At 50.7% G+C, this 13,756-nt stretch overlaps 3 protein-coding genes across 3 annotated transcripts in view; 2 read left to right on the forward strand and 1 right to left on the reverse strand.

The window, feature by feature from the left end:
* The window catches only part of LOC122461320 (butyrophilin subfamily 1 member A1-like), a 28,386-nt gene extending 25,382 nt beyond the window's left edge, over nt 1-3,004 (forward strand). Inside the window, exons 7-8 of the mRNA XM_037914823.2 lie at nt 405-2,606; nt 2,790-3,004. Of these exons, the coding sequence (XP_037770751.1) occupies nt 405-964 (560 nt within the window). The 3' untranslated portion in view covers nt 965-2,606; nt 2,790-3,004. The remainder of the gene's footprint in view (nt 1-404; nt 2,607-2,789) is intronic.
* Nucleotides 1-13,756, reverse strand: part of LOC102936186 (butyrophilin-like protein 2) — a 1,677,894-nt gene that overhangs the window by 328,156 nt on the left and 1,335,982 nt on the right.
* The window catches only part of LOC114020220 (butyrophilin subfamily 1 member A1), a 1,361,724-nt gene that overhangs the window by 103,911 nt on the left and 1,244,057 nt on the right, over nt 1-13,756 (forward strand).

Below are 13,756 nucleotides of genomic sequence, written 5' to 3' on the forward strand. Positions count from 1 at the left end.
GGATCCTGCCCTTCACCCCCTCTCTCTTCTTATGGTGCCCGCCCCTTCCCTTGTCCCCGCATTGCCCTTGTGCCTGCCCCACCCCTCTACCCCTACCCCCTCTACTCCTGTCACCTTCCCCTCCCATCCCCCTCTCCCCCCCTGCTCCTGTCACCTGCCCCTCCCCTTTCCTCTCCCAGCATCAGCCTCTCCCCTCCCCCGCCCCCAGCGACACCTTCCCACCCCTCCCCCGCTCCTCCTGCCCTTTCCCCCCATTGTCTCCTCACAGGCAGAGGGGCCCTGACTCCCCTCGGACAACAACCCCCCCCCTCCCCCCAGCGATTAACGGGGACGCAGGTTAATTTCCCTTAGATCCCAGTGACCAGCCCCTGCCCCCGGCCCTGACTCTGTGACTCTCTCCCCAGTGGACGTGACTCTGGATCCAGACACGGCAAATCCCTGGCTCGTCCTGTCTGAGGATCGGAAATGTGTGAGAGACGGAGACACACGCCAGGATCTGCCCGACAAGCCTGAGAGATTTGATCCTTGTCCCTCTGTCCTGGGCGCTGAGGGGTTCACGGGTGGGAGGCGTTATTGGGAGGTGGGGGTGGGAGACAAGACTGAGTGGGATGTGGGGATTTGTAGGGAATCTGTGCGCAGGAAGGGGTGGGTCACACTCTCACCTAAGGATGGATTCTGGGTCGTGCGGCTGGGGGATGGGGGATACAAGGCCCTCACCTCCCCCCGGACCCCCCTCCCCGTGAGCGTCCGGCCCGGCCGGGTGGGGATTTTCCTGGACTATGGGGCGGGCGAGGTCTCGTTTTACAATGTGACTGACGGGTCCCATCTCTTCACGTTCACTGACACCTTCTCTGGGACGCTCCGCCCTTATTTCTATACCGGTCTCAACGCTGGGGGTAGAAACGCGGCTCCCCTGATCATTTGCCCGGTCCCGGCTCCAGCCGGGGGGAATCTCGGTCCCTGACAGTGACCCCGCAGCACAGACTGCCCCCCCCCAGCCCTGCTGCTCCTCCCGCCCCCCTGTTGGGGGGCCGGTTACTGCAGCTACTGGAGTTTTTGTGCTGACCGGATGCTGCCAGTTTCCCTTTTCCACTGGAGGGTCCAGTCAAAAACCGGACATCTGGCAACCCCCAGCCCTCACCTTGCCCCGTCCCCTGCCCCAGGGGTAGCAGATGGTGGGGGATGGGGTCATTCACTCCTGGCAGAATTTTCTAGCCCTGTGAAATCTCAATGTAAAATATGAAAGAAAAAAGATAATTATAATTTAGAAAATATTATTGTAACAAGGTGTAAATACAAGAATATTTCAATTTACATTTCAACAGTATTTCAGAAACAAGCATCTAAACATATTTTTAGAAATGGAATTATTTACATTTATTTTTTGATTCTTCCCTCAAATCTATACTGAAGTTTAACTTCTCTAAATTACGTCATTTGTATCTCAACTGTGGAATTTCAAGAAATCGAAAATATTTATCTTAACAAAATAAACTATTAAATTGTCAGACGGGGTTGTTCAATTACAATGTACGTGTCATAAACATCACAACTACACACATGTGCAGCTGCTCTCTCTCTCTCTCCCCCCCCCCCCCACTTTATTGTCTTGACTGGTTCTCTCTGGAAGGCAGGGCACATACACCCACCTCCTGCACTACACCTTTGAAAATTAATAGCTTAAAAATGATAGAATTAATGAAGCAATATATTTAAATTAACTCATACAAGATTATATAATATTCTTTGAAGTTCTGTCAGCATTAATTCACTTTCTAGCTGCATCTAATTGGTAATCAAGATATGACCCTTCCTTGCTTTTTCTCACAAAACACGGTCCCCAACCTCAAATGCTGTATTCTTAGATACCAGGGGTTGGCAACCTTTCAGAAGTGGTGTGCCGAGTCTTCATTTAGTCACACGTAAGGTTTTGCGTGCCAGTCATACATTTTAACATTTTTAGGAGGTCTATTTCTATAAGTCAATAATATATAACTAAACTATTGTTGTATGTAAAGTAAATAAGGTTTTTAAAATGTTTAAGAAGCTTCATTTACAATTAAATTAAAATGCAGAGCCCCCCGGACCGGTGGCCAGGACCCGGGCAGTGTGAGTGCCACTGAAAATCAGCTCGCGTGCCGCCTTTGGCACACGTGCCATAGGTTGCCTACCCTTGCGAAATACAAAAACGTCTTCTACAATCTCATTTTTGTGGTTTATTTTTCTTTAGAAATATTGTTTGCAGGGAATGTACTGTCAGTGTCCACTGTTGATTTCAGAGTGCTGCCAGGGTTTCCATGTTCTTGGTTCTAAGGACACAACAAATGCAGTTTGATAAAGAAATAGAGAAGGGGTTGTATTCCTTTACTGAATCATCACAATTAACTTAATTGTAGTAAAGATGCTGGCACTTAATGACACATAACATGAAATTTGGTGAAGATTTATTGGAAGACCTTTCTTCTCGGCCACAAAGCAGTCGAAAGGGTGCTATTTTTGTTGTCATGTGAGGTTTAGAGTACAAAGAAAAGAAAGTTGCTCCAGGAAATTCATCACCATTCCTCTGGGTTCTGTCCACCACCTTCTAGAATGCTCTGTAAAAATAGGTTTCAGAGGAGCAGCCGTGTTAGTCTGTATTTGCAAAAAGAAGAGGAGTGGAAATGCTCACTGTGTTTTCCACTAAATGCATCCGATGAAGTGAGCTGTAGCTCACGAAAGCTTATGCTCAAATAAATTGGTTAGTCTCTAAGGTGCCACCAGTACTCCTCTTCTTTTTTCTGAAAAAATAGTGACCGATTGGTCCAATTCCTTGATATTAGCGATTGAACTTAATTTCTTGAAGAGCTGGCTGAGCAGAGTGTGAGGGGAGGCACATCACACAGCATTGCTAGGACTACTTTTTGTTTTAAACGTGATGCGTTATGAACATTTTCAATGTAATCATTCAGTTTTGAAGATTTATTCACAATACGCCATCCATGGCAGAGTGCCCTAAACTTACGTTGATTATTTGAAAATAAATACCCTAACATTATCTTGTGATGGATTCATTTGTGGTTTTATCCAGTCTGCTGCTGTCTAGGTGGCATGGTCTGCTGAAGCTATGTGTCATACGGCCATGATTGTGTAATTGACCATATAGTGAAAATATCACCAAATGTAAACTGTTACCTCGTTATTCAATTCAGAACCTAGATCTGCCAGTATCTGCTCTGGACAGCCATGTTAATATATAATTTCACATGTCTTCTTCTCCACCTCATGTGCTTTCATAGTTCTAAGTGGAAATTCTTCTACCTATTTTGAAAAATCATCTGTAGCTCTCAGTACATACTGGTATCGCTTCTGGGATACTGGATAGAGCCCGATTAAATCTGCTCTAAGCAATTCCCAGGTTTTAACAGCCTATGTGCAAGAACACAGGCTAGAGTTCTCATTTGGATCTTTCCTATGACAGTTTTATTATAATCCCATATATAGTAAGCAAAGTAAACATTATAATGTGGTTTCTGTAATAGTTGATGTCTCCACACAGGCAGAATCTAACTTTTGGTGTTTTTCAAAAGTAAATACATACAGGACAGATTTCTGCAACTGAGAACTTGCATAAATACACCTTGCAGGGTCGGCGAGTTATATGGGCCCGTGGTGCTCGTGCTCCAGCAATATTCAGGGCTCTGGAGCCTGGGTCCACCAATGTTTGGGGCTGGGTCTCTGCCCCAGCCCCAACTGCTGCCCCCATGGGCCTCCCCTGGAGCGCCCCCAGCCCCGCCAGCTGCTCCGCGCAGTGCTCCCTCACCGGCCGCTGCTGGCTACAACACAGGGACCGGCGCGGGCGGCAGGCTGAGGTGGCTGCTGCGCCTGCGGAGGGGGGAGAGGAGGAGGTGCACATGTGATGGCAGCCTCCCCCCCCCCCCCCGGCACCTACTGGGAGACGACTCCAACTCTGAGGAGGCTTCCTGGAGTCTGGACCTGAGCAGCTGGGGCATGGGTCTGTGTTGGACACGTGCCCCCGCCCACAGTCACCTCTCCTGCCCCACGCTTGGCAAGGAGATGCCCCATCCCCCACCCGAAGTGATGCTATGGTGAGGGGCGGCAGCAGGGGAGGAGGTGCACACGTGACAGCAGCCCCCTCCCCCGCCTTCTGTCACCCACCACAAGGGAGGCGAGGGGGCTTCCTGGACCTGAGCAGCTGGGGCTTGGGTGAGTGTCGTGACACCCTGCCCTCCACCCCCCGCCCCCGCTCCGCAGTTACCACTCCAGCCCCAGGCTGGGCAAGGGGCAGCCCCATCCCCCACTGGACAACAACGAAAAGTGTTTGCTGCCTCCTGAAGAACATCGCAAAAGAAGGGGCGACATTTTGTTTTAATTTTAGAAAGTATGTGCTTTTGAGAGCTATTGATCCAAGAGTGCTGGGTTGTTTCTGTATTCAAAAGAGTATGAATAAAGTTGATATTCTTCGTTAAATACATTTTCCTTATGATGGTGATATTGTGGAATAGAGGGAAACTGTTAAACGCTTCCTGTTTCCAGTCCACTTTTACATTATTTTAAAAAAATATAAATCGGCTTACAAGGCAGGTGTGAACGTCCCACTCAGCTCCTCTCTGCATCTTTAGGAGCCTAAATAACTTTGCAGATGTGGCACAGAGACTAAGGGACAGATTTCAGAAGGTCTGTAGACACCTAAAGATGTAGCTTGGCTTCTAGTGGGATTTTCAAAAGCACTTAGGTGCCTAACTCCCATTGGAAGCGAGGTGCCCAGGCACCTTTGAAAATTCCCCTGAACGACTCGGCCAGCTCACCACAGGCTGCTTCCCCCACACAGGGTCCCACCTGGGCACTTGCAATGTTTGGCCTCAACTTTTTTTTATTATTGTGTCAAATTCAGAAAATTGCAGTGGGATTTCAGAATGTTCTAGGGGAGGAGACCTAAGTCCCCTCATTTTAAAGCCTCCCCCACAGCCTCCCAGAGAAGCCCAGTGGGGTCGGCTCCAGGCCTGGCTTGGGGGGATTCCCAGGTCCCCTCAGGACCAATAACTGCATGGTCTGACTCCCAAAGACAAGCCGAGCCCAGGATCCCAGTGAGTGCCATGGGGCCAGTGAGCAACAGGGAATGTCCCGGCATTTACTGCCTGAGGGACTCATTACCCATGGCGAGGAGTGAAGCAGCCACAGGGGCCAAGAGTGAGAGCGCCAGGCCCTGCTGTACGGGCTGCTTTGTGCTGCCAACTTAGCTGTGTCAGGGAAACTGGTCTCAGCGCAATGGAGGGAGGGGTGGGGATGGGGAGTGGGGAGAGCTGGGGAAGGGGAGGGAGAGCCCAGCCCCAGGGTTGTGTGTGCAAGGGGTCCAGGATGGGCGAATGGGACCTGGGAGCCCAGGAAGCTCCTCAACCCTCTCCACACCTCAGCCTCTTACCTAGCTTATACCCCACCCTATATTCTTTTATCTTTGCACCTGCCTCCATGCCTGGATGCCCACCCTGACCTATTGCCCTGGGCCTGCAGACTTCTCCTTCCATACACCCATTAGTGAGCCCCTGAGACCAGCCCTGCTTGGGAGCACCCAGGGCAGGGACCATACAATATGCCCATGAGGGGGCTACAGAAATAATATGGAATAATAGTAACACCAGTAATTCTCCAGGCAGAGTAAAGGCATAATTAAAAGTCAAGAGACCAAGACCAGGTGGGGCAGGGGCCGGGGGAGGACAGAAGGGCTGAAAGCAGAGCTGGGGAAATAATGTGCAGAATGTGACCTGTCCAGTGAGCTCAGTTTCTGTTCCTGTTTGTCAGTTGCCCACACACTGATCACAATTTTCTCACATTTATTTGTTCAAATACATTTGTCATATACATTGATTTCTGTGGGGTTAGTTATGATTGCACACATAGGTCACATGGGATTGTTTCTGTTTCTTGACTGGCTGAATTTAACTCTTAGAAACAGGTTTTTGGTGCAAATATTTGTGATTAATGCTTTGGTGGGGTTCCTTGCCTGATGAAAGTTCTACACATACTTAAGGACCTTGTTGGGTCAGGACCTAAATGTTCAGACATTGCTTCCCAGGAATATTTTATAACATTTAGTAGAAATCCTTTGTTTGCATGGACATTCCTGCCGGCAAGCGCCGTCGATGGAATATGCATAGGATGAATGCAGAAGGGGCAGGAGCTAAAGGGAATTCATGGGGACTCAGGCACCTAACTCACGCAGGCACTTTTGAAAGTCCCACCAGGCTCCAGTCTGCATCTTTAGGAGACTAAATAGCTTTGCAAATCTGGCACAGAGACTAAGGGGCAAAGTTTTGAATGTCTGTAGTCACCTAAAGATGTAGTTAGGCATTTAGTGGGATTTTCAAAAGCACCTAGGTGCCTAACTCCCATTGGAAGCTAAGTGCCCAGGCATCTTTGAAAATTCCACTAGGCGCCTATCTGCATCATAGACATCAAAACACCTTGGAAACTCTGGGCCTAGGTGACTTGCCTAAGGCCACACAGGGAGTCTGTAGCGGAGCAGGGAATTCTGCACCTTACCCTGGAACTCCCTTCAGAGCCGCACCTGAAGCGTCTTAGATCCCCTGAGCTGGGTCAGCACAGGCAGTGGGGTGTTTAATGACTGTTCCCTGTCAGTGTGTTCTGGGGCACACAGGCTCAGCGTCGCTGGTGCCCTGACTCAGGGTCCGTCTGTCAGGCAATAGTTCAATGATGTGCAATAAAAAAGGAGACTCTGACCTCAGAGGCTCCCTCTGCATTAGAGTGGAAAATAGAGGAGCTCCACACCCCAACCTCCAGTCCCAGCCCTGAGCCCCCTCCCTCATTCTAGCTCCTGGCCAGACCCTGCACCCCAACCCCCAGTCTGCTCCTGCACCCTAACTCCCTCCCAGACCCTGCACCCCCACCGTCAGCTCGGTGCAGAGAGAGACGAAGAGGATGGGCTAGAACCAGGGAGAAGGTAGGTACCAGCTCTCTGTGGGCAGGGGTGAGGGAGGGATCCTGTTTACCCCCTCCCCAGCCCTGCTGCACTTGCAGTTCACTCCCGGCCCCTCCCTTGCTCCAAGGACCAACCCTAACTCTCACCCCACTGTGCTTTTGCCTCCGGCCCCTGCCTTGCTCCAGTCAGCAGGGACTAATCCTGCCGCCATGACCCACTGTGCTCATCTTGCCCCTGACCCCTGCCTCGCTCCAGCTGGGGACCAATCCTTCCCCCCCACCATGCCCAGCTGTCAGAGTGGATAAAAATCAATGACTTTAAAAAAAAATTTAAAAATTGGATTTTTCAAATTTAAATCGGATTTTTGAAGGAAAAAACTTTCTAAAGATAGTTTTAATTAAGATACATTATATCATGGGATAGGGATTATAAATTCTAATTCTATAGTATGAGACAATATATTAATGTAATGTTTAAGAAAAGTTTTGTAAATGAGTTCTAATAGTTCATGGATTAGGGACCCAATCTTATGGGGTTCCAGGGGCTTCTGTATAGATTATTTAAGTTAATTTTTCTATCTATCCAATGGGACTCAGTGCTCAGTCTAGAAAATACCATCAGAGATGCTTAGTTTTGCAGTTCTCAAACTGTGGATTTGTGTCTCCAGAGGTAACATGCTTGTTAACAGCAAAAATGTTTTAAAATAAATAAATAATGTATAGCGGTGAGAAATAACAGACCTCAACTCTATTGTCCCTCTGCAAATTTGTGTACACAGGGTCAACCCCTTACCTCTCTTTAAAAGTGAAAAGTTTCAAAAAGTTCAATGAATAGAAGATTGTTTCGGGTGGAATAGATCTGGAAAAGGAGAAGAAGTCTGGAGATAAATGTGAGAAGTGAGGGACATACGCTTTTTTATTAAAATATTATGTTTGCTGTTGAAGAAAAAAATACTTAACATTGTTGTTTTAGTTAAATAAAACAATTTAAATGTCTGTCTGGTAGTGTTCTCCTCCTAATACAGCCTGGCAAGAAAATCCTCCAAATATTCATGATTAACCTCTTGAATTGGAGATAGTTCACCTCCCAATGACTTCATAAATATCTGCTTCAATTATCTTTGACAAATGAAATAACCAAACAATCATTCATTGTCTGATATAGCTGTAAAACTCATCTGAAAAGTTTTCAAAATAAATCACGGTTTACAAATGTATAGTGCTTGCCTTCTAAAAATGAACCCTACATCTGTCTCTGAGTTGTGAAGAATATGTATTAAGGTTATAACAACCAACAAGAATGCACTTTTATGTAGAAACCCATGATTAAATCAAGTCTTCCTAACTAGTGATTTAAGTCATGATTTAAATCAAATCTACCCTGCCCGCTGTGCTCTTGCCCCTGGCCTCTTCATTCCCCAGGGAGGCCCACAAATATGTTTGGCACCGGGCTCACAAAAAGTTAATCCGGCCCTGGGGGGAGCCAGGCCAGCCCCCTCCGGGGCAGGGAGCATGGGGTCCGGCCTGCTCTGGGGCAGAGCACAGCCCCCACGGGCCCGTGAGGTGGGACAGGCTCGTCCCCCTAAGGCGGGACTGTTCATGGAGCAGGGCCGTGGCGAGACCAGATGGGAGCTGCAGGCAAGTGCTAGGGGGATGGAGCGGGATTCCTTGCCCAAAGCCTGAGGGTACCTGGGTACCTGCCGCTGCCTCCCCGTGTGCCCCCCGCAGCCTTCCCGCTGGTGCCCCAGCTCCCCATAGCGAGCAGCCTCGGAGACCCCTGCCTGCCCCCTTATTCTACATTTGGCCCAGGACATTTTTAAATTTCTTGGGGCAGTTTACCCGTCTCAGGATTTCTATGGGAAGTGCTCACCTGGAGCCACAGCTGGTCAATGCAGAGACAAGCGGGCACCATGAGGCATTATAGTTACCAACCATGGAAACCTCCCTCTCTGGATACCCAGAATGTGTGTGTGTGCGCGCATGTGTGTGTGTGTGACGTCGTTTTCCTCATTGCGCGCGGCCGTCACCCGTTCTGACAGGCTGGTTATCGTGCTACGTTGACTCGTTTTCGGAGGTTGTCGACTGAGGCTCACGATGTCTGTGGAGTTGTTTCAGATCTCAGACTCTGGCAAGTGCAGCTGCATCACGTCGCGAATACGTTGTGTCCATTGTGTGGGTATGTTCAGTATTTGAGTGTGTGTGTTTACGTGCCGATATGCGTGTGTTGTTGACATTTGTCATATTGATATTGTCATTGCCACTTTGTACCGTAGTGAAGCAGTACACGGGGAAGGGAAACAAGGGGGAAGGGGGGGCACAAGGTGGAAGTTTCGCCTAGGGCGCAAAATATCCTTGCACCGGCCCTGAGTGCAATACACAGGTGATGGGATGTGTGCGAGGGCCAGATCCAACGGCCAGTGGGAATCTGACCATTGACTGCAAGGGGCGCCGGGTCAGGCTCCAAGGCCCGGAGAGTCTCAGACAGGCCAGAGCTCACTGATAGAAATGTGGGGCTGGAAGGGCTCCGGAGAAATCACCACATCCAGCCCTGTGCGCTGAGGCAGGGCTCAGTAAACCGGACTGCTAGGGCTTCACCCTGGTCTCTGGGGGGTGTGGGGGGAGGGGGGGTTAAGCATCCTCAGACCATGCTTCATCCAGACCTTATTTTGTGGGTTTTTACAGCTCTGAACTTCACAGACTGACTCCTTAGCTCCAGCTGTAGAGACTTGTGCTAGGCGCTGTAGGTCCCCACTTCAATCCCCAGTGAGTGTTGGGGTGGGGTAGACTGTTCCTGCCTGTGGGGCAGGGGATATGAGCTCCCTTCCAGCCTTCCAGCAATACACATCAGATTGGTTCATATTCTTCCCCCTTTCTCCATTGCCCCCGTTCTCCGATGCCTTCTCCTCACCTCCATCCATTCCTTCTCTCCTGCCCTCTCCCTGTCCTTCCCCCTCTTTTACTCTCCTTCAGTTTCACTTTCCTGTTTTCTCCCCCTCCTGGCTCCTCCTTTTTCTTCTCCTGTGGCTGGGACTAGCAGATACTTGCAGGCGGCCCCTCCCAGTGTCTGCACAAGCCCACACTGTGTAGAGCCACTGGCAGGGAGAACAGATGCTCACCCGGCTGCCATGGCCGCTGCAGCTACAGCCGGGGAAATACAAGATGAAGCTATTTGCTCCATCTGCCTGGAATATCTGACGGAGCTGGTGACTATCGCCTGTGGGCACAACTTCTGCCGAGCCTGCGTCACCCAGTACAGTGAGGAGAAGGGAACGGAGCGGGAGGTTTCTGTATTTGGTAACTATAATGCCTCATGGTGCCCTGACCTGTCCCCAGTGCAGAGCCCAGTTCCAGAAAAGGGAGTTCCAAATCAACACACAGTTGAACAACATCACACAAAAGATCAAACAACTGGGGTTAAAATCATCGGATGCATTCAGTGAGCTGTAGCTCATGAAAGCTTATGCTCAAATAAATTTGTTAGTCTCTAAGGTGCCACAAGTCCTCCTTTTCTTTTTGCGAATACAGACGAACACGGCTGCTACTCTGAAACCTGCTCACTGAGTGAGACTCACTCACAAGAGTGTGACCCTGTCACAACAGCTGAGCGTGAGCTGCCCCCATCCAAACCCCTCCCCACAACCCCAGCACGGAAACCGGGGGCAAAGGCAGAAACCTGACCACAAGGAGGGACAGAGAGGAAACTAAGGCCGAGGAGAGGGGGAGTGGGAAGGTTCAGTGAGCTCGGTCTGTGATAGTTGAACTGGCCCTTTCATCCTACCCCCGCCCTCCTCTCTTCCCACGCCCCACCCCCAGCAGGGGGCAGTCGAAGGGGCCAAGCTGGGTGTGTCTGTCCCGGCCGATGGAGGCTGCGCAGTGGGTGCCGGCTGCAGGGCCAGGATCTCAGGGCTCCGGGGAGCAGGAACCCCAGGCTGTGGGGGAAGCAGCTTCCTCTCTGTGGCTGGCTGGAGCCAGCACATCCCTGCTCCCCTCCCCCCTCGCTGCCCCCAGCCCAGCACAGTCTGTGCCCACCGGACCCTGAACACGGCTGGGCTCTGGGCCATTCCACACCCCTGGCCCCTGAGCCTGTCGGGATCCTGAGCCAGTCACCTCCGTGCCTCCTTCTAGGGGATCACCAGCCCCTGGGGAGCCTCCTGTTACCCCCCCGGAAACCCCATCCTGGGCAGGGCCCCAGGCCCTGAGTCACTCGCTGGCTGCTCCCGGCTGGCCAGGCCCAGGGTCCAGCAGGGCCGTTGGTGCTGGCACCGCGCTGGCTGCCAGAGCTCCCAGCCCCTGGCCCAGCCCGGCCTGTTGTCCCAGCGCTGACCCCTCCCCTGCGGGTGGTGGTGGGGGGACGCTGCTGCTCTCAATGGCTGAGCCCCCCCCCCCCCGCCGCGGCCTCTGGTGCTGCGCTCGCAGGCTCAGCCCGTGCCAGGGCCAATGCGGCGCTGCTGGGGCTGCTCCTCCCTCGGCACCTGGGTTCTCTGTGCCTGGGGCAAGTGGCCGGGCAACTGGGCAGGGGCCTGCTCAGAGACACACGCCCTGTGCTGCACCCAGAGGGCAGAGACCAGCCACGGCTGGGCAGCAACGTGCCACCGCGCTGGGATTAACCCTTTCCTTCCACCCACCCCAGCAGCCCCGGCCGGTCAGTGCCACTCGACTGCCCGCGCTCTGACCCCAGGGACCCGGGTCCGGCAGCTCGGGGGAGTCTCTGGGTGAATGTGTGGGGCAGAGTAACCAGGGCTCCCTGCACCCCCAGAGTCCCCGTGTGCAATGGGGAAGGCCCCGCGCTGTCATGCAGCCCTTCGGGGCTGGGCAGTGAGTGTTATTATTGGTATAGCACCCACGAGTGAGCCAGGCACTGCAGAGACAGAACAAGGGGCTGCCAGCCCCGCAGGGCTCCTGGTCTGAGTGCAGACAAGGCCCAGCAAGGGCAGCAGCAAGAACTGAGGGAGGGGACACGAGGGTCCCGTTGTGGGGCCAGCCACTCCCTGAGCCCACCCTGTGCCTGTCTTCTGGGTGTGATAGACAGTATTGTAGTGACCCTGATGGCTCCATGCTGGACCCTGGGTCACCCCCCAGGGAACAGGACAGGGCAGAGGCAGCCTGAGGTCAGGGCGAGCTGGAGGCTGTGGGGGAGTGGGAGCAGCCTGGGAGCTGGGACAGGGTCACTGGAAGCCAGGTGGGTGGCCCAAAACCTGGTATTTGCTCCAGCTTCCCACTCTGTGATGCAGGCTCTGTTGGGGTCAGATGCTGTGGTGAGGGGCCCACCCAGACAGACTGAAGAGAGTGAGGGTCTGTCTGCATGGGGAAGGAGCAGCAGTTCTGTTAAATGGGTTCCAGTTTTGTAGACTCGTCATGGGGTGGCGCCCTCACATATCACCCTCAGCCGCTTCAGGGTGTCTTGGCAAGCAACTTGCCTAAGTTTACCCTCTTCGGCACTCCTTAAATTATGTCTCACAGTCTAAAAGATGTGAGAGAAAAAGTCCTCTGCTGGGGTCCACTCTGAGTCCAAGTAAACCCCAAAATAAAATCTTTTCCCTCACTCTGCTCCAGCCTCCCGCTCTCACTCAAGCTCCTCACTGTCTTCAAGTCTGGAGCCCTCAGTCCTCCTTCCCGGAGCTGGGCTTGGATTAGTTTCCATCGTGGAATCAGATGACTCCAGCCCTCCTTCCTGGAGCTGGGGTCATTTCAGACTGTGCCTTTATTCTCTGCGTCCACTTTCTCCTGCCGGGGACAGCTCTCCAGGGCTCTGTCCTTCTACAGCTGCTGCTGTCATTGTCCTCTCTGGCAGCTTCTCCCCCTAGGGGAGCTCCTCTGTCTAGGACAGTGGTCCCCAAACATTTTTGGTCATGCCCTCCCTTACCTTGTTTGCACCCCCACCCCAGGAGTTTCCTAAAGAAAGACTGCTTTTCATTAAAATATGTTGATTTGCACTAAATACAGTAGAGCCTCGGGAATGGAGGTTGTTTGTAACTCTGAACAAAACATTGTGGTTATTTTTTTAAAAAGTTCACAACTGAACATTGACAAGAGAGCTTTGAAACTGGTCTACGCAGAAGAAAAATGCTGCTTTGAACCATCTTAACTTAAATGAAACAAGCACAGAAACAGTTTCCTTACCTTAGCAAAATTTTTTTTTTGACGTTACCCTTTTTTTTTAATAGTCTACATTTAACACAGCACTGTACTGTATTTCCTTGTTGTTGTTTTTTTTTTGGCCCTGATGCTGTCTGGTTGTGCACCTCCATTTCCAAGAGGTGCGTTTGACCAGACAGTTCATAACTCTGGTGTTCGTAACTCTGAGATTCTGCTGTATAACATTTACACTAAATCTGGCACTTCTCTGTGCTCACCAGGAGGCTGCACTATACCTCCGTACATTTACTGAGATTCGTTTATTCAGATTTATTCATGTATTCCGATTCTTACATTTTCACATTTTAATTATGTTAACAATTGTGAATGACACACTTCTTATTTACTCGATATTTTTTTACTTGCGCAAACTGACAAACAACAAAACAAACCATCCAAACAACCAGCATTTTAAAACTCTTTTTATGTGTTAAATAAAAGTTCCTTAAATGTGCTGGATATTGAAGAAAAAAATAAGTTGATCAAAACAAATTTTGCATTTAAAATTGATTTCTTTAACAGAGGAACTATTATCTGTAGTTAGTGAATTGAACTGATTTCTTAAGGTCACCACGTCCTTCAAGATTTTAGAACAGGTAGAGCTCATCCTCCCACACCTTACGTTTTATTCATAGATTGGAAGAGGATAAAAAGCTTTCCTACTTTTTCAACTCAAACAGTTTCTCAG

The sequence above is a fragment of the Chelonia mydas genome, chromosome 14 (assembly GCF_015237465.2).
Source record: "Chelonia mydas isolate rCheMyd1 chromosome 14, rCheMyd1.pri.v2, whole genome shotgun sequence".
Classification (NCBI taxonomy): Eukaryota; Metazoa; Chordata; order Testudines; family Cheloniidae; genus Chelonia; species Chelonia mydas.